Raw genomic sequence first — 26,511 nt, 5'->3', positions numbered from 1 at the left:
AGAGATACAGCATAGAAACAGGCCCTTCAGCCCACCAACTCTGCGCCGACCAGCGATTACCCCGTACACTAGCACTATCCCACACCACTTAGGGGGGCATTCACAATTTTACCGAAGCCAATTAACCTATAAAACCTCTGAGAATTTGGTCAGAATGAAGGACTGTTTGCAAACTGGGATTTGATGGATTTGTACAAAAAGCTTATTGTCATGTACTCTTACACTTTATATGCTGTGTTATTCATAATCATGCATAGAATGATTTGGATATTGTATTTCTGTTAATGGGTGAATTTAAACCACCATTAATGCAATCTAATATACACTGGATTATTTAAGTGTTAAAGTCTCTGGATTTTTGTCTATATTATGTTCCATTTCCAACCACAATTCATTGCTTGGTCTTGCCCGAGTAAAATAATTAAGATGTAAATTAAGAGACTTACCAGCATATTTACACTTGAAATACATAGTGTGCTGATATCCCCAAGGGTCTTTTCTTGCTCCCTTTCAAAAAATTCATATTGCCTCTTATTCTGCCCATCAAAATGTAAAATGTATTATTACTGTTTTAAATTTCAGCCCTAGTGTTTCTGCCCTTTTTAAATCAGGCTGTCTTATTTCTCGACCCTCCTCATTTCCCAGTCTGACATCTACAGGCTTTGTTAGTTTACTGCAATGCCCTTTATTGTGTTGTATTTTGTTGTTTGCCTTGCAGTGGTTCCTGCTCATCCTCCAGGTTTCAGAAGCCATCTCAGTCCATTACACTGACGCAAGGTGAAATATCCTCAGCTTCAACTCTGCTGCACCTTTATCCACCCAGACCCCCTCCTGTGGAGAGACCTTATCAACCAGAGCAGCTCCATGTCCTCCCATCCACCATCGTGGAGACAGCTGACTTGATCTTGCTTCAGTTTCCTCAGGTAACTGCCAGCTACCTTTCACTTGCAGTCACTGGTGCTCCACAGCAGCTGCATCAAAGGATGGACATTTATGGTTGGCCATTGCTCACCAGCAGTGAGACACGTTGTTAGCCTTTCAGTTGGCCCAGAAGAAGTCACGGTCTAACTATGTCATTTAGTTTTAACACAAAACCAACTAGAACAAAAACAGAACACTGGAAGAAGTTACCGGGTCAATGCAATATCCGTGGGACAAAAGGTGTAAGTCGACAATTTGAATCGAGAACCCGCATCAGAGCTGAGAGGGAGCAGGAGAGGTCGCCATTGTATTGCTATAGATAGGGGAGTAGGGTGGAGGCTGGTAGGAGATGCAACTTGCCCGTTGGGAAGGAGATGATGAGCAGATAGAATTAGAGGGGAGAGGGGAAGAACCAAGGGAGATGAAGACTCGGTGGACAGGTGCTGTATGGAGAGGAGAGGACCAGGGGGGTGGGCTGTCTGTAATTGGAAAATTCAATATTCATATCATTGAGTTGTAAGCGGAATGCAAGATAATGTTCTTCCAATTTGCTTTAGGCCTTTCTGTAGCAAAGGAGAAGGCAAAGGAGATACAGGACATATAGGTGTGGGAAGGATGGTTAAAATGACATGCAGCCAGATGGTTGTTGTGGACAGGGTACAGATGCTTCAGACTGAAGATGGGTCTCGACCCGAAACGTTGCCTATTTCCTTTGCTCAATAGATGCTGCCTCACCCGCTGAGTTTCTCCAGCATTTTTGTCTACCTTCAATCTCTTCCCTTCTTTGTTCTCCCGTGGTCGGGGCACTCGAACCTTCCCTTGACGGGACGATCTTGGCTCCCGCAGCCGACGGTCGAGGTCTCTGCATCGGGACGATCAAGCTCCCGCATCGGGGGGGGGGATCTCAGCTCCCCTGCGATGGGCGATTGGACCCCGAGTCGGGGCTGGTCAAACCTCCAGCGACTTTGGAGCTTCCCGACATCAGCCTTGACCCGATACTGCGAGCTCCTCAATGCTGGAATCCGCAGGCCACGGCTGGAGCGTCGATCCCAGGCAAGGGATCGCAGGCTCCGATGGTAAGTCCACGGCCCCACGGTGAGGCTCAAAGTCAGTCTCGAACAAAGCCTCCAGCTCCATGATGTTAGGCCGCAGAGCGACCGGAGATACGATCCGGAAAACAATCGCATCTCCGGCAAGGTAAGAGATTGAAAAAAAGTTTCGACTCCCTCTCCCATCCCCCACATAAAACATACCAGAGAACATTAAAACAAACTATTAAAACACACTAAAAATAACAAAAAATGACGAGTTGACAGACAGACTGTTGGCGAGGAAGCCATCGCTGACAGCGCCACCCAGTTATCGTCTCACAGTCAAACATGCATCAGTATACTATTATTTCAACAGCGGTTGTTGCCTCCTGGCAGTTATTTCAACATGTTAATTGTTATCCTACACATAGTAATTTGGTGTTTATAGGCAGGAAGCGTGCTGGTATGGGCATGCCCGCTATACAAAAGAGCAGGAAAAGAAATGACTTGCATCCACATCCACAATGGCCCCGGGATATAATGGCACCAGTCTACACAGACATTTTCAACCAGTCCCTGCAAACCTGTACTGTCCCTGCCTGCTTCAAAGTCTCCATATGTCTTATAGAAACATATAACATTATAAAAGGACTGGACAAGCTAGATGCAGGAAAAATGTTCCCAATGTTGGGCGAGTCCAGAACCAGGGGCCACAGACTTAGAATAAAGGGGAGGTCATTTAAGACTGAGGTTTTCACCCAGAGAGTTGTGAATTTATGGAATTCCCTGCCACAGAGGGCAGTGGAGGCCAAATCACTGGATGGAGTTAAGAGAGAGTTAGATAGAGCTCTAGGGGCTAGTGGAGTCAAGGGATATGGGGAGAAGGCAGGCACGGGTTATTGATAGGGGACGATCAGCCATGATCACAATGAATGGTGGTGCCGGCTTGAAGGGACGAATGGCCTCCTCCAGCACCTATTTTCTATGTTTCTCCACTATTGTCCCTGTACCCGAAAAAGCAAGGATTACTGGTCTTAATGACTACAGGCCTGTCGCACTGACCTCTGTAGTCATGAAGACCCTTGAAAGGCTTGTGCAGGCCAAGCTGAAAACTATCACAAACCCCTGCTGGACCCTCTGCAGTTTGCATATCGGGCCAATAGATCTGTGGATGACGCAGTCAACCTGGGCCTGCAATTCATCCTCCAGCACCTAGACCACCAGGGGACCAATGCAAGGATTTTGTTTGTTGATTTTAGCTCTGTATTCAACACCATTGTGCCAGAGCTACTACACTCCAAACTTTCCGAGTTGACTGTGTCTGAACCCCTCTGTCGGTGGATCACCAGCTTCCTGACAGACAGGAAGCAGCATGTGAGGCTGGGAAAGCACATCTCGGACCCGCCAACACTCAGCATAGGAGCACCGCAAGGCTGCGTACTCTCTCCTCTCCTCTACACCAACGACTGCACCTCCACAGACACCTCTGTCAAGCTTCTCAAGTTTGCGGACGACACAACCCTGTTGATCCAGGACGGGGGAAGAACCTGCCTACAGACAGGAAGTGTCACAGATGGCAGCCTGGTGCCATCGCAACAACCTGGAGCTCAATGCTCTTAAGACAGTGGAACTGATTGTAGACTTTAGGAGAGCTCCCCCTCCCCTCACCCCACTCACCATCAACAACACCACAGTCACACCTGTGAAGTATTTTAAGTTCCTGGGAACCATCATCTCCAGGGACCTTAAATGGGGGGCTACCATTGACTCCACGGTCAAAAAGGCACAACAGAGGATGTACTTCCTGCGGCAGCTGAGGAAACACAATCTACCACAGGCAATGATGGTCCAATTCTACACGACCATCGTAGAGTCTGTCCTCACCTTCTCCATCATGGTCTGGTTTGGCTCAGCCACCAAGCACGACACCTGGAGGCTGCAGCGAATCGTCCAATCAGCTGAGAAGGTTATTGGCTGCAACTTTCCCTCCATTGACAAACTACACTGCAAGGGCCAGGAAGCGAGCGGGTAAGATCATCTCTGACCCCTCTCACCCTGGCCACAAACTCTTTGAATCACTTCCCTCTGGAAGGCAACTCCGGACTGTCAAAGCTGCCACTGCCAGACATGAACAGCTTTTTTCCACGAGTAGTAGCTCTACTCAATAACCAAATATCTGGTATTTTATTTAATTCACATGTTTAATCAATAATGTTTTATTATTAATGTTTAATGTTTTATGTGTCATTCCTTACTGTCACTGTATGTATTTGTCGCTTGCGGGCGGAGCACCAAGGCAAATTCCTTGTATGTGAATACTTGGCCAATAAACTTATTCATTCATCAGCCTCTAATAAATGAAAACTTGAATTAGAGACACTGTTAATGTGCCCGTAAACACAGATGTTTGCACACAGCCAGATGTGCACACCTTGCACACCTAAGGAGTTCTTCCATCTTCTCTTTGCTCGTCGGTGTTAATGTTTTGCCGGCATGTATCTTGGTGAAGTCTGTTTCCCACCTGGCCCCTCACACAAGTGAGCAACAAGCATGGTTCTTGCTAGTCACCCATCAGCAAGCAGTTGCACTACCCGACTGAAACTTCAACATGGATCACAAAGTGCTGGAGTAACTCAGCGGTCAGGCAGCACGCTGGAAGACATGGATCGGTGACTTTCCGGGTCAGAGCCCTTCACCAGACTCAGACTCGATGCCTAGCTGCGGTTACTCCAGCCTTTTGCCAACAGTGTAACTGACCAATTCTAGTTCTTCTACTGGGGCAACTTATTTTCGGCTGGCATTGTGGCACAGCTGGTAAAGCCGCTGCCTCACAGCACCAGAGACCCAGGTATGATCCTGACCTCTGGTGCTGCCTGTGTGGAGTTTACACGTTCTCCCTGTGAACGTGCTACAATTTCCCCCCCACATCCCAAAGACTTGTAGGTTGCTTGTCTGCTGAAAGTTGCCCCTTGAGTGTAGGCGAGTAGTAGAAACTGGTGGGAATTGATAACAATATGGAGAGAATAAAATTGGAATAGATTAGTATAGGATTAATGTAAATGGATAGTTGATGGTCATCCGTTTCCATTCTGTACCTCCCTATGTCACTCCCTTTATCCATCCACTGCTGTCCCAGGGGAGATCAGCTGGCTCTGTGCAGACTGACAATCAGTACAGAGGATCTCTGGTTCGGCTGGTAGTTAGAACCATTTACTGAGGTATATTGCAGCAGATTTCTGAGCAGAGAGGAGAAGGAACTTTGAGATTAGGCCCACCGTGGTGTGGCACTGGGTTGAAAGACCAACGTCCCCTCAGGCTTGACCTGTGGTTGCTGAATGTTGATTGAGCCAATGAGGCATGAATTAAACTGCAGGCTTGAACATTCACTTGTAGGTATTGGGAGGTTGAGTGTTACTCGTTGAATTAATGCTTCTAATTAAATCATAGTTGCAAATCAGTCTGGATTCCATCTGACTGCTATTCAGCTCAATTCTACAAAGCAAAGACTCAAAATGCTGGAGTAACTCAGCTGTTCAAACAGCATCCCTGGAGAACATGTGTCGGTGATGTTTCAAGTGGGGATGCTGCCTGACCTGCTGAGTTACACCAACATGTTGTGTCTTTCCTTGGTCAACCAGCATCTGCAGCTCATTATTTCTACACTGCTATGAAGCACGTGGACATCAGTGATTTAACAGACTCGGGCTTTGGTGTGAAGTGGCAGTGTATACATTTCGGAGTCACAGCCAAAATATTCATAGCAAGATGGTTTGAAAAGACTTAATAGCTTGAAAATCCAGCAGTACATGGTCGTCGTTTGAATTATATTTCATTCATTTCCTGAACAGTGAACAGCCATGTATTGAGAGGCCCACTGATTGTGGGCCAGAGGGGACTAGTGTAGATGGGGCATGTTGGTCGCGTAGGGAAGTTGGGCCGAAGGGCATTTTCCATGCTGTATGATTCTATGACTATCAATATATATTTATAGTGTTCTTAGAAAGTAGAGAGATAATGTTGGATTGATATTGTTGTTCAAAATAATCTACGTCGTAAAAACTGAAATGCCTAAAAGTGCGTAACTGTTTTGCAGACTGTTGCCATCTTTGGTAGCCGTGTTCAGACATTGGGTCGCTATGTCTTTGTGATCCACTTCTATCAGCCAGACCACCTGACCTTTGCAGCAGAGGTGCTGATTAACGGAGGGCGGATTTGGCAAGGTAAGCCAACAGCGACTTGTGTGTGGTTGGCTCGGGGGTTTGGTGGGGATGGCGTCAGTGGGGTTAGGCCAAAGGGAGGTGCCGGAGTTCTGAGAGAGTTGGGTGTTGGCCTAACTAGAGAGGATGAGTCTCGGATAGTGAGGTGGAACATGGCTGGAAGGGTTGAAGGCCTGTGTTTGCAGCCATGCTAGGTACCGGTAAGAAATTCGAGTGCCTGAGACTGTGGTCTTCGAGCAGTAAGTCGCTGTGGAGTGATGACTACAGTCATTGTCATGGGGCCTGGGAGCCTCAGTGTGTCAGGGACAGAGTATTTAATGGGAGGGGATTGTGGCCTCAAACTGCGATTTACAGGAAGCATTACTTGCTATATATGGATCCCAGTTAGTCAGAGATACTAATTTATTTTCCGCCATTATGTTGTATTTCTCAACTCCTTTCCGTGACACAATATCCTTCCCTCTGCCTCACAGTAATCTGGTGGCTGTGATTACTTCAGCGAGAGGGTGGATCAGACCTCTTTGGTGAGATCCCATCTTATCCAGGAAGGGCAAATACAGCAGAGAACCTACCTCCTTGTCATCGCCACTTGCTTCCAACCCACACTGTAGCCTCTGGATAATAATATATCAAGCTAGTCTTCAGAGTTACTTTTCTAGTTCTCTAGCCCAATATTGTACCTACTCCATTGCCAACACTCTTATTTCCCCACATGGTCTTAAATGACAAACATGTTGCTTTTCATTCATTCCAGGTCATGCCAACGCCTCCTTCTGCCCACATGGGTATGGATGCCGTACTGCAATCCTTTGTGAAAATAAGATTGTTCTGGACATAAGTGACAATGACGTAACCATTATCGTTCGCATCCCTGATGGCAAGACTCTGTGGCTGGTAAGCAACAAAATGACCTTGTGGCTAAGTATTCTGACTAGGAATTAGTCGGAATACTTAGATTAGCAGGATTATCGGTGCCCCACTCCCTTTCCTGCTGGAGATATACAAGAAGAGGAGCATCAGTAGAGCCATCTCCATCATCCAGGACCCCTACCACCCATCACATCACATCTTTTCCATTCTGCCATCTGGGAAGAGGTACAGGAGCATCAGCTGCAAAACCAGCAGGATGCTCCTCAGCTTCTTCCCACAGGCAATAAGACTGATTAACGGACTTTGTCCCCTCCCAAAATATCGCTCATCCACACATCCAACCGCGCCCATACTTTGACAGTTAGGCACCTGTCAAAGTAAAGCCACTGTGATGCCACTGTCGATCAGAATGATTGTTTTTATTATATTGTTAATTTTTAGGCCTACTTTTCTTTTTAAAAATGGTAATTTTAATTTGTTTTTAAAGCTCTATGTATTATCCTTTTTGTTTTTATTTTTACACTGAATGGAAACCGATTGAGCAACGTTTTTTCGTTTCCTCTGTGTATGCGAGTACTCTGTGAAATGATATTAAAGAAATACTGATACTGATACTGACTGACTGATAGGACATTCTGAAGAAGGGTCTCGACCCAAAACGTCACCCATTCCTTCTCTCCAGATATGCTGCCTGTCCCGCTGAGTTACTCCAGCTTTTTGTGGCTACATTCTGACTAGGACTCTTAATATCAGCTGGTTCTCAAAGTCATCCTATTCTCAAGGTCCCACGAGATATTTAAGAACAATGAAGTTGAACTCTCAGCCATGTGAGTTCAGGCCTTACCGCTGTAGTTCCTGGAAGTCAGAACACCTCCAGAATCTGGATGTTTCTGAGAGTAGGAGACAGTGATGTCTGACCCCACTCTGAGTGCATGTCACACTGGCTGTTTTCTTCTGGTTGTCTGAGTTCTAGAGGAGGGTGGTCAAGAACTCAAAGCCCAAAATAACTCGAGCTCAGATATCCTCAGACAAAAACTTTAGCAGTTGAACTGGGATCATGCCTGCTAAGTCCTGCTATTGCAAACGCGGCTGGATTGTCTAGCTGAATAGACACACACACACACACACACACACACACACACACACACACACACACACACACACACACACACACACACACACACACACACACACACACACACACACACACACACACACACACACACACACACACACACACACACACACACACACACACACACACACACACACACACACTCAATAAAATGCTCAATAAAACATGTTATCTTTTTAATTGGTCAGTGCAGTTTAGGATACTTCGCTGCATTGAAATACAAGATCTTTCCAAGTAGCTGGTGTATAAATAATAGTTTAATAACCCCCCCCACCCCTCACCCCTGTCAAGTCCTTACCAGTTCCATGGAAGACCTTGTCCCCTTCCCCAAACTCATGCAGATCCATGTGTACATGTATTGTACATGTGATACATCTGGTATCACAGAGTAAATTCCTAATCTATTTCCCCGTGTTATACCACACAAAGCCTATGTGGATTGAACCACAGTCTTGCACCATTCCTCTGGTTGCATTTGTAGTATTTATTGCATTGATCACTACTGTATTTATGCTGTTTACTTTGTGAGTTTCATGTGAACACACTATTTCATTGCATTCTGCTGTATGACAATAACCTAATCTGAATCCACAATCTGGTTATTCTACAATTTGTCTCATTTTATACTTTTCCAGGCCTACATTTTGATTGTGCCGGAAGCTAGCTACAACTCAAACTACCTGTTAGAAGAACCTTTGGACAAGTCATATGATTTCATCAGCACCTGTGGAGCAAACAGTTTCTACATCAAGTAAGTTCTTATTCCAAGTTTGACACGAGTTCAAATGTTGTTGGTGTACCGTGAGGATTTGTCATCATCTAAACTATCTATGTGATTGTGAGACTAAGCGGAGGTTGGGCGATCGTTTCGCCGAACACCTCCGCTCGGTCCGCAAGAACTTACCTGACCTCCCGGTGGCTCAGCACTTCAACTCCCCCTCCCATTCCCAATCCGACCTCTCTGTCCTGGGTCTCCTCCATTGCCAGAGTGAGCAACACCGGAAATTGGAGGAACAGCACCTCATATTCCGCTTGGGGAGCCTGCATCCGGCGGGTATGAACATTGAATTCTCCCAATTTTGTTAGCCCTTGCTGTCTCCTCCCCTTCCTTAGTCCTCGAGCTGTCTCCTCCCATTCCCCAGCCCTCGGGCTCCTCCTCCTCCTTTTTCCATCCTTCTCCCCACCACCCCCTATCAGTCTGAAGAAGGGTTTCGGCCCGAAACGTTACCTATCTCCTTCGCTCCATAGATGCTGCTGCACCCGCTGAGTTTCTCCAGCATTTTTGTGTACCTTATCTTTGTGATTATTTCTATTGAACTGATCAACTAGCCTGTTCGGGTTATTAGCAGGTTGAAACCTGTATCTGCTTAGCTGACGAGAGTGGTTTCATGGCTAAATACTTGTCTACTCCAGTGTGGTGGTTATGGTGAAACATTGAAGTACTAATGCTAACAATTAACTGGCATCTTCTAGTTCAGTTATTTTCTTAAGAGCCTGTGATGCTATTAGAAATTGTCTCCTTGATCCTGGGCCAACATTCCTCCCACAAATTGTAACACCAAAGAAAGAACTCTTATACTCTATCATAAAATGTAGGCCGTACCTCAATATCCTAAACTTTGAGTTGCTAAATAATGGAAGGTGATGCTCAATAAAATGGGTTGCCTTTCTAAAGTGTCATTGTAGATTAGGATATTTCACTGCATTGAAATGTAGATCGTTCCGAGCAGATGCTGTATAAGTAAAAGTTTTAATAAGTTGTACTTCTCCAAAAGTCTGTCCTTTTTTTTCAAAATGAGTTCCTTTCCAATCCAAAGTTTTAATAAGTTGTACTTCTCCAAAAGTCTGTCCTTTTTTTTCAAAATGAGTTTCTTTCCAATCTGGTCACTAAAACCAAATCTAATAATATGTGTCCCCAGCACTACATCAGATACAGCTCTGAACTTCATATCCCGTGCGCAGTTCATCATAAAGGATTATTGTCCCTGCACTGTTGCACAGGGATGTAGAATTATATCAGGAAATGAATGTGTCAGGTTACTGATCTCCCTCCTGTATTGATGGTTGTGCTGTTGCCAATTTATATTCATTGTAGTCTGCTGACGAAGAAGTTGAGGTTTCAACAGCAATGGAAGAGCAGAGACCCAGTTCTCTGAGTTTGATGATAAATTTAGAGGGATTAATGGTGTTGAATGCCAAGCTGCAATCAAACACAACAGCCTGACGTACATGTTCATTTGTACAAGTGATCCAGTGCAGAGCGGAGAGCCATCAAGATCACAGTCACTATTCATCTGTTTTGGTGGTAAACTTGTAGGGGATCCAGGTCCTTACAAGGGCATAACAAATAACTTAATCACCATGGACATTAGTACCACTAGTTGGTAGTCATAGTAGCATGTCACCTTTCACTTCTTGTATTATGGATGTCCTTTTAATGCAGGAAGGGACCTCTGAACTTGTAAGTGAGAGTTTGAAAATGTCCACAAAAACTCTAGCTAGTTGTTCTGTGCAGGTTTTAAGAATGCAGTTGGGTAAACTATCAGTGCTGTATACGTTCGGAGGGTTTATCAGCGAGGGTTTTTGGTGGGTGTCTGGAATGCGCTGCATGGTGGTGGAGGCAGATACGTCAGTGGCATTTAAAAGGCTTTTAGATAGGGACAGGGATATACGGGGAGTGTGGATCACGTGCAGGGAGAGGAGATTGGTAAACTTGTCATTGTGTGCAGCACAGCGGCTTGGTCCTGGTCCTGTACATTTCTATGTTCTATGCATTCTCTGAAGACTGGGAAGTATATTGCAATTCCGTTTTGTCATTGTATTGGTCATTCGGTTTCTCCTGCCGTAGAAATATGATGCTAACTCTCTATTTCTCCCAGCCCTGCCACGGCCTCAACATTTTGCAAGGACTCCATGGTCTCACTGACTGCCTTTTACAATAACGGTGCCCTGCCCTGTACGTGCCACGAGGTGGGTGCAACAAGCACTTCCTGCCAACCCGTTGGAGGGCAATGCGACTGTCGACCCAATGTGATTGGCCGTGACTGCTCCCAATGCGCCATTGGCTACTATGGATTCCCCAACTGCAGACGTAAGAGTTGTTTGTGTTTTTTTTACATTGAGTCGTAGAGTTTCACATTGTGGAAGCAGGCCCTTCACCCTACTTGCCCACACCGACCAACATGTCCCATCTACACTAGTCCCACCTGCCTGCATTTGGTCTGTATCCCTCTAAGCCTGTCCTATCCGTGTACCTGTCTAATTACGTCTTGAACATTGCGATAGTACCAGCCTCAACTACCTCCTCTGGCAGCGCATTCCGTACACCCACTACCCTTTGCATGGAAAAAGTCACCCCTCAGATTGCCATAAAATCTTTCCCTCCTCGCCTTAAACTTACGCCCTTTGGGTCTCGATTTCCACACTCTGGGCAAGAGACTCTGCTCGCCAACAATTTGTACAACTCCTTTGCTCAATTCCTTGGTCGATGAAGGCAAGCAGACACCTGCCTTTCTTACCACTATCAACATGTGCTACTTTCAGGGAGCTTTGGGCTTGGACCCCAAGATCCCTCTGTACCTTAGTCCTGTGCAGGCCCCATTCATTTATACATCCCCCTACACATGACCTTCCAATGTGTAGTATTTCCGATTTCACTCAATTAATCTCCATTTGTCATTTGACCACCTCCTCCTGGGCCTCCTTCATGGCCAGAGTGAGGCCCACCGTAAATTGGAGGAGCAGCACCTCATATTTCGCTTGGGTAGTTTACACCCCAGCGGTATGAACATTGACTTCTCCAATTTCAGGTAGTCCTTGCTTTCTCCCTCTTTCCCCTCCCCTTCCCGATGTTGGGGAAGTCCAGAACTAGGGGTCACAGTTTAAGGATAAGAGGGAAATCTTTTAGGACCAAGATGAGAAAATCATTTTTTACACAGAGAGTGGTGAATCTGTGGAATTCTCTGCCACAGAAGGTAGTTGAGGCCAGTTCATTGGCTATATTTAAGAGGGAGTTAGATGTGGCCCTTGTGGCTAAAGGGATCAGGGGGTATGGAGAGAAGGCAGGGATGGGACACTGAGTTGGATGATCAGCCATGATCATATCGAATGGCGGTGCAGGCTCGAAGGGCCGAATGGCCTACTCCTGCACCTATTTTCTATGTTTCTATGTTCTCCCACAGCCCACTGTCTCCACCTCTCCTTTCTTCTTCCCGCCCCCACAACTCCCACATCAGTCTGAAGAAGGGTCTCGACCCGAAACGGTCACCTTTTCCTTCGCTCCATAGATGCTGCCTCACCCACTGAGTTTCTCCTGCATTTTTATCTACCTTCTTAAATATGTCCTGCTGTATGTTCCTTCACCACTCTGTCTACCTGTGTCATCGGTTTTAGGGAGCTATGTACTTACATCCCAAGGTCTTGTTGTATTTGCACTGTATGTTCGGCCTTTGTTTATCTTTCCAAAATGCATCATTTTCACTTGTGTTTAATTCCATCAGCCATTCCTTTAATCACTGCTGTACATCCTGCTGTACCTTCCGACAACCTCCTTCAATGCCCACTACAGTTTTGATGTCATCTGGGTTTCTTAATTCTAAATTGAGTTTAGTTCAATCCTCACAGCCGGACACAAGGAATACGAATATTCTCAGCAGGTCAGGCAGCATCTTGTGGCGAGACAACCAGTTCACACTTCAGGTTAATGATCTGGTGAAGAGTCCCCAGTCTTGATACCGATTGTTTCTCTCTCCACTTTATTCAGAACACCACTATCTGTTGTTTCTTGCATCAACATTTGTTACAGTTTTAACACAGTCGTCCAGAAGTCTGGCAATAGATTATTGTTCTACTAATTCTGTTGCACAGTCTCAACTAGCCAAAGGGGACATATGTGAAGGGCCTATGAAGGGGTGGTGAGGATGGATGGCCCTACCCACACAAACAAACAAAGACAGTCTGCTACTTTTTGTTGAAACAAGGAACTGCAGATTCTGGTTTGCACACTTTGTCGTACACTCCTCTCTTCCAACTTTCTTCCCACCCTACCCCCCCCCCCCTCCCCACACTTAAATCAGCCTGAAGAAGGGTCCCATCCAGACGTCACCTGTCCAGAGATGCTGCCAGAGCCGCTGAGCTACTCCAGCACGTTGTCTTTTTTATTGCTAATCGGTGTTGTTCCTCCTCAGAGTGTGAGTGCGGCAGGCGTTTGTGTGAAGAGGTCACGGGTCACTGCATTTGCCCCCCACGCACGGTGCGCCCAGAGTGCATCACCTGTGAACCACGGGCGTTTGGTTGCCACCCGCTGATAGGATGCGAGGAATGCAACTGCTCCTACCCGGGCATAGAAGACACGGCCAGACCGGAGTGTAACACCGAGAGCGGCCAGTGCAGGTGAGCGGCCAGTGCAGGTGAGCGGCCAGTGCAGGTGAGCGGCCAGTGCAGGTGAGCGGCCAGTGCAGGTGAGCGGCCAGTGCAGGTGAGCGGCCAGTGCAGGTGAGCGGCCAGTGCAGGTGAGCGGCCAGTGCAGGTGAGCGGCCAGTGCAGGTGAGCGGCCAGTGCAGGAGAGCGGCCAGTGCAGGTGAGCGGCCAGTGCAGGTGAGCGGCCAGTGCAGGTGAGCGGCCAGTGCAGGAGAGCGGCCAGTGCAGGTGAGCGGCCAGTGCAGGTGAGCGGCCAGTGCAGGTGAGCGGCCAGTGCAGGTGAGCGGCCAGTGCAGGAGAGCGGCCAGTGCAGGTGAGCGGCCAGTGCAGGTGAGCGGCCAGTGCAGGTGAGCGGCCAGTGCAGGTGAGCGGCCAGTGCAGGTGAGCCAGTGCAGGTGAGCGGCCAGTGCAGTTGAGCGGCCAGTGCAGGTGAGCGGCCAGTGCAGGTGAGCGGCCAGTGCAGGTGAGCGGCCAGTGCAGGTGAGCCAGTGCAGGTGAGCGGCCAGTGCAGGAGAGCGGCCAGTGCAGGTGAGCGGCCAGTGCAGGTGAGCGGCCAGTGCAGGTGAGCGACCAGTGCAGGTGAGCGGCCAGTGCAGGTGAGCGGCCAGTGCAGGTGAGCGGCCAGTGCAGGTGAGCGGCCAGTGCAGGTGAGCGGCCAGTGCAGGTGAGCCAGTGCAGGTGAGCGGCCAGTGCAGGTGAGCGGCCAGTGCAGGTGAGCGGCCAGTGCAGGTGAGCGGCCAGTGCAGGTGAGCGGCCAGTGCAGGTGAGCGGCCAGTGCAGGAGAGCGGCCAGTGCAGGTGAGCGGCCAGTGCAGGTGAGCCAGTGCAGGTGAGCGGCCAGTGCAGGTGAGCGGCCAGTGCAGGTGAGCGGCCAGTGCAGGTGAGCGGCCAGTGCAGGTGAGCGGCCAGTGCAGGTGAGCGGCCAGTGCAGGTGAGCGGCCAGTGCAGGTGAGCGGCCAGTGCAGGTGAGCGGCCAGTGCAGGTGAGCGGCCAGTGCAGGAGAGCGGCCAGTGCAGGTGAGCAGCCAGTGCAGGTGAGCCGGGTGATCATAACCCAGAGATTGAAAGATTTTTGGTGAGAAAGTCTGTAGAGATTCCACGCGGATACATCTTTGACGCACCAAGTCCGCGCAGACCAGCAATTGCCCCGTACATTAGCACTACCCTGCACACTAGAGACAATTCACTACTTTGCTGATACCAATTAACCTACAAACCTGTATGTCTTTTAAGCGAAGGAGGAAACTGGAGCACACCAACAAAAGCCACGTGGTCATGGGGAGAATGTACAAACTCCATACAGACAGTATCCGTAGACAGGATCACACCCGTGTCTCTGTAGCTGTGAGGCAGCAACTCTACCATTGTGCCACCCCTCAGGGCATCAAAGGTTATGGGGAGAAGGCAGGAGAACAGGGTTGAGAGGGAAAATTTGATCAGCCAGGATTGAATGGCAGAATGGATTTGATGGGCCAAATGGCCTAATTATGCTCCTATGACATGAAGCCCGTCACAGCAGATGCTGTTGATATCTCATCCAGTGAAGCTTCACAACACCAGGAATGTAGCAGCTTCTTGTCAAGATTCCTGAGCAACTTTATGATCTCTGCGGTTTTGTCTGAGGTTTAACTAATCCATCTCAGTCAATCAGATGTTATCAAGAGCCAGCACTGTTTGGCAGCAAGCTATGCGAGATGTAATGCAACTATGGTTGGGGCACGTTTTGTTATGTCCACAGAGAGAAACGAGGTGTGCATATGTTAACTTTTTTTGCGTGCAGTCTCTGCTGTAACAAAAACGAATGAAATAGTATAGAATCATTGAGTCTTACAGCGTGGAAACAGGCCCTTCGGCCCAACTTGCCTACACCAACCAACATGCCCCATCCACATTAGTCCAACCTGCCTGCGTTTTGCCCATATCCCTCTAAACCTGTCCTATCCATGTCTCTGTCTAAATGTTTCTTAACTGTTGCGATAGTTCATACCTCAAATACCTCCTCCGGCAACTTGTTCCATGCACCCACCACCATTTGTGTAAAGATGTTACCCCTCAGATTCTTATTAAATCTCTCCCCCCTCACCATAAACCTATTTGGTTCTCATTTCCCCTTCTCTTGGCAAGAGACTCTTTGCGTCTGCTCGATCTATTCCTCTCAATGGAATGACACATATATTTCTGGGGTTTTGGTTGGGTACTGTTGTTTGTGGGAATGAAGTATTTAATAGTTTTAGTCCTTGCAAATTCAACATTTGCAGCATTAAAAAGGTCCTTGCATTTTGTGCTGCTGGACATCACGAGGTGGGACTGGCCTCAACTTTCAATCTTAATTTAGTTTATTGTTGTCACGTGTAACGGGGTACAGTGAAAAGCTTTTGGTAACGTGCTATCCCTTCGGCAAAAGGACTATACATGATTACAATCAAACCGAGCCCCGTGTACAGATGCAGGATAAAGGGAATAATGTTTAGTGCAAGATAGCATCCAGTGAATTCCGATTTGAAGATAGTTCAAAGCTCTCTATCGGGATAGATGGGAGGCTGCTCGCCAGTTGGTGATAGGACGGTTCAATTGCCAGAAACCAGCTCATCTCGGTCCACTTGTCTGATGCTGATAACAAGGGCCTGGGTCTGAGTTAGATGCAGCAAATCGACCTTTGTTCAGTTTAGTTTATTGTCACATGTACCGAGGTAGAGTGAAAAACCTTCATTGCATGCTAACCAGTCAGCGGAAAAACAATACATGATTACAATTGAGCCATTCACTGTGTACAGATGCATGATAAAGCGAATAGCATTTAGGGCAAGATAAAAGTCCAGTAATGTCCGATTTTAAGATAGTCCAAGGGTTTCCAATGAGATATATAGTTGCTCAGGACCGCTCTCTAGTTGGTGATAGGATGATTCAGTTGTCTGTCAACAACTGGAAAGAAACTGTCTCTGAATCTGGAGGGGTGCGTTTTTCCACTTCTATACCTCTGGCCTGATGGGAGAGGGGAGAAGAAGGAGTGGCCGGGCTGCAACTTTTCCTTGATTATGCTGCTGGCCTTGCCGAGGCAGCGTGAGGTATAAATGGAGTCAATGGAACTCCAGTGGAACTTCCAATGGAAGTCAAGGTTAGTTTGTGTGATGGTCTGGGCTGCGTCCACATTTCTCTGCAATTTCTCACAGTCTTGGATGGAGCTGTTCCCAAACCGTACTGTGATGCATCCCGATAAAATGCTTTCTATGGCGCGTCTGTAGAAGTTGGTGAGAGTTATTGGGGACTTGCCAGACTTCCTAAACCATCTAAGGGCGTTTATACAGTGGATTCCCAGTGACTGCATGAGGTCCATGTGTGTTGCAGATTGACGAGCCAACTTCCCCATCTAGTCCCGGTCAAAATGTTTAAGCATTCGGTATCTGCTGTGTTTTCACCAGGAGCTGCCCACGCAGGTCTTTTATGTATTGAGCTGTTATTCTCTCTTGAGGAGATAACATCAGGTGGTGGAATTAACAAAGTCAAAACAATGAGTTGCATAATCGTACTATACCCACGCTCTTCATTCATTTGTGTTCAGCAGAACAAGGGTAACTAGTAAAGCAGTGGTCATATTGTACAGCACTAGCATAGTTTATTTACTGAGTAGTGAAATGTGGACACTGGCTGGAATTGCACCACTTCATGGGGATCAGAAAGGTTTAATAGCGGCTCATCTTGCAGATGTGGCCTTGACCTTGTTGTCAATGGCGGGGACATGGAGCGAACATTGGCATATGGCACTACGAGCTGCTAACTCACAGTGCCACAGACCCGGGTTCAATCCTGGCCTCTGGTGCTGTCTGTGTGGGAGTTTGCACATTCTCCCTTTGGCCGCATGTGTTTCCTCCGGGTATTCCGGCTTCTTTCCACATCCTAACGACTCGCAGGTTATTTGGCCTCTAGAAATTGCCCCTAGCAAGGAGTGTGTATGCCACACCATTCACACTAGTTCTATGTGGGTCTAATATAATGCTAATAAATTACCATAAATTATAGGGGCAGAATTAGGCCATTCAGCCCATCAAGTCTACTCCGCCATTCAATCATGGCTGATCTATCTTTCCCTCTCAACTCCATTCACCTGCCTTCTCCCCATAACCCCTGACATCCTTACTAATCAAGAATTTATCAATCTCCACAACAAAAATATCCATTGACTTGGCCTCCACAGACTTCTAGCATTATAGCGATGACTTCCAGTTCAGATATTGCTTGGAGACCTGGCATTTATGGTGGTCAGATGAGGGAAAGATCAGGACTTCAGACCTGGCTTCTTGATCTCAGTCCACTGCCCTTCGCTGTGCCCCCAGATGTGTTTCTGGATGGTGTGGTAGCCCAACTGTTTGTTCTGCCGCCTCTCAACTCCAGAGAACTGCCTCAGCACAAGACACGCCAGAGTAAGTGTTGGAAGGAACACGCCATCTCACAGACCACCCCACCGGCCTGCCCCGCCAGACATCTCCTGCTCCACCTGTGGACCTCCTCTGACAGATGCTTGCTTTCCTGTACAGGTGCAAGCCCTACGTAGCCGGACGCCAGTGTGATCGCTGTACTCCGGGATACTACCACTACCCAGACTGCGTGCCGTGTGACTGTAACGAAGACGGAACGGAAGCCAGCATTTGTGACTCGCACACGGGCCGGTGCCAATGCAAGGTCAGACCATCGATCCAAGCAGAGCCCCTCGAGTTAAACGTGCAAAATAATCATCGTTAAAAAAAACATCCCAATCAACTATATACTTTTGACCATATTTAAACTTGATTTATTCCAGCATTCAACAATTGATTGAGCTAGCAAAATACCTTCTGAAGTAGATTGGAAAAACATCAAATTAACTAAAAATTGTCGATCACACTATTAGTACAGAATGCCGAGGAGTCAGACTCACTGAGGCACATATCAGGATTCATGATTTGCTTACATCCTCTGGAAGATTTAAGACACAGTGATGAATATATTTTAGTTTTGTTCCTCCAGTATAACTTTTAAGGGCAAGAGCTACTCTTTGAAATTGGGGCCAGAGATTATCGTCCAGTTTGCAGCGCGGAGGGTTAAGGATGGAACCAGACGTGAAAGGCAGATCTGGTCTGAATGAAAGCTTGGTGTCTGCACCAAAATAGACCAACTCCTCTGCAGCACTGATATCCTTGTTGTTTGAACGTGGCAATGAGAGGAAGCCAAGCCTTCTGCAGGGCCGTACCCGTTGACCATCTCTTCTTTGATGTACCCTCCATGAATTGTCTTCACCTGACGTTCCTTCATAAACGCTCATATTGGGGCAAAAATGGAAGCGTGCGTGTATGTGTTTTATGATGCAATTCTTGCCCATGAACCTAGCTTTGAGTTGATCAATTACTTCACTTAATGCCATGTAGGACCAATGTTATGGTTTCTATCAGGCAGGTGTTAAAAAACAGTCAAGTCACTAATTTCTTTATGAACATGTAGAATCATTACACTATTGTCTAAACAAAGACCCACCATTCCACCCAACTTCTCTTCATGCAACTGCTTGGTCCTGAGGTATATGATCCCAATAACCAAAATCTTTTGAGAGATTATCAAAAATCAGTGTAGAAATCTCCTAGTTGCAACAGAGACAGAGCCCCCTAGTCCTCACCTTCCACCCCATCAGCCGTCGCATACAACACATAATCCTCTGAAAGTCCTCACCTTCCACCCCATCAGCCATCCACCTCCACCCCACTCCCACCACCAGCCACCCACCACCAGCCACCTCCCACCACCAGCCACCTCCCACCACCAGCCACCCACCACCAGCCACCTCCCACCACCAGCCACCTCCCACCACCAGCCACCTCCCACCTCCACCCCACTCCCACCACCAGCCACCTCCCACCACCAGCCACCTCCCCACCAGCCACCTCCACCCAGCCACCTCCACCCACCCTCCACCACCCCACTCCCACCACCAGCCACCTCCCACCACCAGCCACAATTTCTCATCTCCACCCTTTCCGCCTTCCGCAGACACCATTCCCCCCGCAACTCCCTGGTTAACTCATCCCTTCCCACCCAAACCACCCCAACTGCAACAGCAGAAGATGCGACCCCTATCCCTATACCTCCTCCCTCGACTCTGTCCAGGGACCCCAACAGTCCTTTCATGTTGGGCAGAGGTTCACTTGCACCTCCTCCAACCTCATCTACTGTATCGGTTGTTCAAGATGTGGACTTGTCTACATCGGCGAGACCAAACGTAAACTGGGCGATTGTTTTGTGGAACACCTTCGCTCATCCTGCTTGAACCTACCTGATCTACGGACACTTTAATTCTCCTTCCCATTCCAACACAGACCTTTCTGTCCTAAGTCTCCTTGTCAGAATGATGCTAAATACAAATTGGAGGAACAGCATCTCATATTTCGCTTGGCCAGCTTACAGCCCAGTGGTATGAATATTGATTTCTCTCACATCAGGTAGCCCCAGCATTCCCTCTCTGTCTATCCCTCCCCCACCCAAGTCACACTAGTTTCCCATTTTCACCCAACAAACAGCTAACAATGGCCTGTTTCCTTTATCATCGTTACTTTTTTACATACCTTTCATTCATTGTTCTTTATCTGTCCACATCGCCATCAATATCCCTCGTTTCCCTTATCCCTAACCAGACTGAAGAAGGGCCTCGACCCGAAACGCCACCCATTCCTTTTCTCCAGAGATGCTGCCTGTCCCACTGAGTTACCAGCATTTTGTGCCATCTTTGGTTGAAATCCGAAGACTGCATGAGGGGAGTGGGGTGGGGGAGTAAATGGCCAATTAATCTCCCATTCCCTGGAGGGTCTGTGGCTAGGACCAGGACTATTTTTATATGTAATGGAGCTTTATTTGTCATGTACTGAGTGACAGTGAAATTCATTATTGTACACAGTTCAGTCCCAATATCACTATGTATAGGCACTTGGTGCATCTTAGATAAACATCTTGGGTACAGTGCAAGTGTATATTTTGCTGTGGTACACCAAGTCAGTAAACAGAGTCGCCAGATTTGGTGGCATTTTCAAGTCCCAGTTGTTGTAAGTGCAGGGTTGTTAGCCTGACCATCAAAGCCCGTTGTCCTGGTGGTGTTGGCCAAGCGTAGCTGTGGTGTCCTCCACCACTCAGGCCGCGTACCGTCCACGTGCTTGGCCTCTGGGAGCGGCGCTCAGTCCAGCCGAGCCCCAGGCTGTTCCAGTGCCCCTAGCGGCCCACTCCACCATTGATGCCATGGACTCCCTCCCTCCCTCCTGCAGCCGGTCTGCGTACCGGCCCTCTGACTGACTCCTTCCACTCTGGGTGGGTTCCTGGTCCGTGGCGCAGGTCATCGGTCCACGGCGGGCGAGTGGGGCCTGCTGGTGGGTCTGGTCACGGCTTGCCGGGATACTCCTGCCGCGTGGGTCTATCCCCGATCGACGTTAATGGCCGCCCCCTCTGGGACGAGTTGAGCAGCCTCCTCTGATTTCTTCCCCGGATTTGTCTGTTTCCCAGGAAAACGTGGAAGGCGCACGGTGTGACATCTGCCGTCTAGGAACCTTTTACCTGGATCCAACCAATCCCAAAGGCTGCACCAGCTGCTTCTGCTTCGGAGCCACCGATCGCTGCCAGATCTCCACCAAGCGGAGGGCCGCGGTGAGTCACGCGTTGTCACCGGGACACTAAATCCTCCACAGTTCTGCTTCCAGCATTGCAGTTTCACCAAGGTCATCCTTTATGGGTTAGACCTGTGGGCACAGATGCGCCGTTATAAAATGTGACAGAATCCTTTTTGAAGTGACTTTTGGGCAAAAATCCAGAATCGGTTGAATTCCGTTTTTTAGTTTAGTTTAGAGATACGGCGCGGAAACACGCCCTTCGGCCCACCAAGTCCACGCCATTCAGTGATCCCAGCGCATTAACACCAACCTACACGCACTAGGGACAATTTATAATTATACCAAGCAAATTAGTCAACAAACCTGTGCGTCTTTGGAATGTGGGAGGAAACTGCAGATCCCAGAGAAAATCCACACAGGTCACGGTGGGTGCGTACAAACTCCGTACAGACAGCACCCTAAACGGTGTGTAATCGGTGTGGGAATTTATTTTCTAATTTTGTGCTTATTGTCCAAACTTGTGTAAGCTTCAATTATAAAGTATCTCCCTTGGCTTTATATTTCTTCACTGACCTGCCAGTTTATCGTGATATCAGAATAACTTAGTCCAGGAGGTGATACAGCAAGCAAGCCGATGCTGGTTGTTTGTTGCAGAATTTACCACAGGCTCCTGCCCTCTCTCCGTACCCCTGCTATTTTGGTTTTCATCGTTGGAGCATTTTTTCAGGCAGTGCATTCCATATCGTAAGAGCATTAATGTTAGGAGCAGGAAAGGCCTGCATGACACTTTGAGCCATTCATCAGCCATTGATCGCTACAAGATCAACCATTCATTAAGATGATGTCAAGCCGGAAAGGGTGCTGAGAAGATTTACCAGGATGTTGCTTGGACTCGAGGCCATGAGCTATGGGGAGAGGTTGAGCCGGCTTAAACCCTCTTCCTTGGAGCACAGGAGGATGAGGGGTGATCTTATCGAGGCATATAAAAGCGTGAGAGGAATAGATCGGGTAGATGCACAGTCTCTTGCCCAGAGTAGTGGAATTGAGAACCAGAGGACATAGGTTTAAGGTGAAGGAGGAAAGATTTAATAGAAATCTGAGGTGTGACTATTTCACACAAAGGGTGGTGGGTGTATGGAACAAGCTGCCAAAGGAGGTAGTTGAGACAGGTATTATCGCAACGTTTAAGAAACAGACAGGTACATGGGTAGGACAGGTTTAGAAGGAGATGGGTCAAACGCAGGCAGGTTGGACTAGTGTAGAATGGACATGTTGGCAAGTTAGGCTTGAGGATCTGTTTCCATGCTGCGACTCTATCATGGTTGACCTCGTACAATTCAGTGCAATTTTCCTGCACTATTCTCATATCCTTTGATTCCCTTTAATATCCCCAAATCTATGCATTTTTATTTTGTATGATCTCAACATTCGAGCCACTACACCTTTATTAATGGAGGCTCACTGCCCACTGCCCCAGTGAAGAAGTTTCCCCTCATCTCATTCCGTAGCACCCTATTCTGTATTCTTTCTAGACTCCCCCGCCAGGCAGAAACCTCCTCCCTCCATCCGGCCTGCCAAACCCTGTGAGAAATCTGTAAGTTTCATTGAAATATCCTCCCATTCTTCTGAACACTGGCCTTATCGACTCATCTCTTCTCATCTGGCAAACCTACCGACCCCTGAACCAGTTTACGAACTCTTCACTGCACTCCTGTAAATCAAATATATCCGTTCTGAATTAAGGAGACAAACTGTACACAGTGCTCCAGGTGCAATCGTGATCTCACCGAGGCAATGTGACTTTATTACTTTTAGTTTTTCAGCATAGTTTAGAGATACAGCGTGGAAACTGGCCCTTCGGCCCACCGAGTCTGTGCTGACCAGCAGTCCCTGGCTACTGACACTATCCTACATACACTAGGGACAATTTACAATTTGTTTACAAGCCAATTAGCCTACCAACCTGTACATCTTTGGAGTGTGGGAGGAAACCGAAGCTCCCGGAGAAAACCCAAGCAAGTCATGGGGAGAACGTACAAACTCCGCACAGTCAGCACCCCAAGTCAGGATCGAACCCGGGTTTCTGCCGCTCTAAGGCAGCAACTCTATCGCTGCACCACCGTGCCACCCTATACTTCTGTAATAAAGGCCATTGTATCATTTGCCCTCATATTTGTATGCTGCACCTTGCTTGTAGCCTTCAATGATAAGCAGGCCCAGGTCCCTTTGAAGATCAACACTACCCGATCTCCACCATTTAACAAAGACTTGGCTTCCCTGTTGAGTCCATTAATGTGCATTTTCCCACATTACATTCTATCTGCCATGTTCTCACCCCACACTCAGCTTTTCTAAATCCCTGAAAAGCTTTCACGTCCTCTTCCATAATCATAATTCCATTAGTTTAATACCATCAGCATACCCTGTACATGAAATCCACTCACTTCACTCGCCATTTATAAAGTACCCTGTTCTCCTGCTTCATGCACTTATTTCCCACATTAAATTCTCGCGTTTACATCACAGTTCCTGCTGGGTTTTTGTTTTATTCTTTATGTGACGTCCCCACTCATTGTCTCCACCGCCTTTCAGTAAGGTTATGCTTGAGGGTGATTTTCTGTTACTACAATGAAGGTGCTGAACTAACTCAACGTGTCGGGCAGCATCTGTGGAGGGAATGAGTAGGTGATGTTTCAGGTCGGGACCCTTCTTCAGACTGATTCAGATTCAGATTCAGATTCAGATTCAATTTTAATTGTCATTGTCAGTGTACAGTACAGAGACAACGAAATGCAGTTAGCATCTCCCTGGAAGAGCGACATAGCAAATGATTTAAATAAATAATAATAAGTGATAATAAGTGTCCGGGGGGTGGGGGGGGTGATTGGCAGTCACCGAGGTACGTTGTTGAGTGGAGTGACAGCCGCCGATAATTGGTTTCCACAGGATATACTATTTTGTGAACTGCTGTAAACAAATGAGGTTTACAAATTCCAGGGATGGCCTAGCCCAGGCATAAATGAAGCTTTTTGGCCCACCAAATATGGTTTCTGACATTGTAGGAGTTGATAGAGATTGACATTCTTCCCAAAAGCGGTGATTCAATGGCAGCTAAATTTCAGATTGCAAACTTTCTTTGAAACATTAAGCCACTTCAACTTTGGGAAACTCTCATGTCAAAAGGAATAGGTGTAGAATTAGGCCATTCGGCCCATCCAGTCTACTCTGCCATTCAACCATGGCTGATCTATCTCTTCCTCCTGCCTCCTACCCATAACCTCTAACACCTGCACTATTCAAGAATACATCTATCTCTGCCCTAAAAACTTGGCCTTCTGTGGCAAAGAATTCCACACATTCACCACCCTCTGACTAAATAAATTTCTCCTCATCTCCTTCGTAAAAAAATGTCCTGTAATTCTGAGGCTATGACCTCTAGGCCTAGACATCCTCTCATCCCGTTCTATTTTTTTTCTTTCAGTTAGTGGATATGGATGGTTGGAGATTGGTGAGTGGAGATCGCCAAGAACTTCCAGTGTCTCTCAACCCTGGAAATAGAGAGGTTGAAGCGAATCTCCATGATGTGACCGATATTTACCAGGATCTCTACTGGCGCGCACCACATCCTTACCTTGGAGACCAGGTACACATTAGACTTTGGAGATACAGCGTGGAAACAAGCCCTTCGGCCCACCAAGTCCGCGCCAACCTGCAAACACTATCGTACACACCAGGGACGATTTACAATGTTACCTAAGCCAATTAACCTACAAACCTGTCCATCATTGGAATGTGGGAGGAAACCAGAGAAATCCCACGCAGTCACACAGAAAACATACAAACTCCATATAGACAGCACCTGTAGTCAGGATCGAACCAGGGTCTCTGGAGCTGTAAGGCAGCAACTCTACCGCTGCACTGTGCCACCCCAGGTACACTGAGGAAAATTGACCTATATAAGCATTTATCACCTTCAATCATTCACGTGCCAACAAGCATTTTCTAGAATAATTTAACAACCCATTTGTAGGTATGATGGCATCTTATTATTTGCATCTCAAATGCAAAACTGTCTGGCCTCAGCTTCCTCTCTACTGGGGCAATGCTTCCTGTCGACTCATTCCTGAGGTGTGGATGTCACTGGGAAGGCTGATGTTTATTTACAATTGTTCTTACAGAGGTGGTGATGTGGGTTGAAGCGATCCAGGATTAGAACACATTGACAACATATATCCAAGTCAGGTGAACGCCAGATTTAAGAGGGGGAAGGGGGGGGTTAGGATTAGGGTTAGGGTAAAACCAATTTTCAAATGCAGGTTATTAAATACAGCCAATCCACAGCTTTGCCCAGTAAATGTGGGCTGAACGTTTCCATGCTGTATGACCATAAGGTCATGTGATGGGGGCATTATTAGGCCATTCGGCACATCAAGTCTACTCTGCCATTCAATCATGGCTGATCTATCTCCCCCTACTAAGCCCATTCTCCTGCCTTCTCCCCATGACCCCTGACACCCGTTACATGTTAACTGAGTGATGTGCAGTCCAATTCCTGCACCCATTCCAAATATTTTTCTTCACCCCATCTTCAATTTGTCCCTTATTTCTCTGTGTGACATAAACGTTTCTCCTTTGAAGGTTTCCTCTTACGGAGGGCACCTGATGTACCGGCTTGGCTCCCAGGTTCTGCGCGGTGACATCCTCTCCCTCCCGGTCGAAGTTCGCCCGGACGTGATTCTGAAGGTGAGATTCAGTAACAGCTCGGCCACTGGAACCACTCAGCGATTCAGTCCAATTCAATTATTGCCGCACGTACCTGGGTGCAGTGAAATGCTTTGTTTTTACATGCAACCCGGTAGAACCACACAGCAGACCTCACCTCGGCAGTACACACAGAGTCGTCACGTTTCTGGCGCCGACAAAGTTACATGACATTCATCGAACAGACTTGCCTTCGGTTCTCAGCGGCGAACCAGGCCCGTCATGGCAGCAGGCGGCCCCCAGCCGGGCCCCCCCATCATTCTCAGATGTCCCCCATCAGGACCCTTCTTTGATCTCAGCTCCCCCTGCATGATCCCCCATCATTCTTGGCGGCCTCAATGGTCCCCCATTCGTTCCCCCATCATTCTCGCCACCCCCCCCACCACCCTTTGATCTCAGCTCCCTGCTGGGTCCCTCCATTGTTATCAGTAGCCCCTCACCAGGACCCCCCCCCCCCCCCCTTCATTCTCTGCCGTCTCCCCCATGGGACCTCCTTCGATCTCTGCAGCCTCGTTACCAAAGCCAAACTTATAGTGCAGACTTT

At 47.7% G+C, this 26,511-nt stretch overlaps 1 protein-coding gene across 1 annotated transcript in view; it reads left to right on the top strand.

Annotated features, from left to right (window-relative positions):
• The window catches only part of lama5 (laminin subunit alpha 5), a 276,023-nt gene that overhangs the window by 180,566 nt on the left and 68,946 nt on the right, over positions 1-26,511 (top strand). Inside the window, exons 30-39 of the mRNA XM_033041941.1 lie at positions 719-923; positions 6,046-6,172; positions 6,924-7,063; positions 8,810-8,925; positions 11,054-11,265; positions 13,361-13,565; positions 18,123-18,267; positions 21,103-21,243; positions 24,688-24,849; positions 25,845-25,949. Of these exons, the coding sequence (XP_032897832.1) occupies positions 719-923; positions 6,046-6,172; positions 6,924-7,063; positions 8,810-8,925; positions 11,054-11,265; positions 13,361-13,565; positions 18,123-18,267; positions 21,103-21,243; positions 24,688-24,849; positions 25,845-25,949 (1,558 nt within the window). The remainder of the gene's footprint in view (positions 1-718; positions 924-6,045; positions 6,173-6,923; positions 7,064-8,809; positions 8,926-11,053; positions 11,266-13,360; positions 13,566-18,122; positions 18,268-21,102; positions 21,244-24,687; positions 24,850-25,844; positions 25,950-26,511) is intronic.

Source organism: Amblyraja radiata, chromosome 23 (assembly GCF_010909765.2).
Source record: "Amblyraja radiata isolate CabotCenter1 chromosome 23, sAmbRad1.1.pri, whole genome shotgun sequence".
Lineage (NCBI taxonomy): Eukaryota > Metazoa > Chordata > Chondrichthyes > Rajiformes > Rajidae > Amblyraja > Amblyraja radiata.
This window is presented reverse-complemented; position numbering and strand designations above follow the sequence as displayed.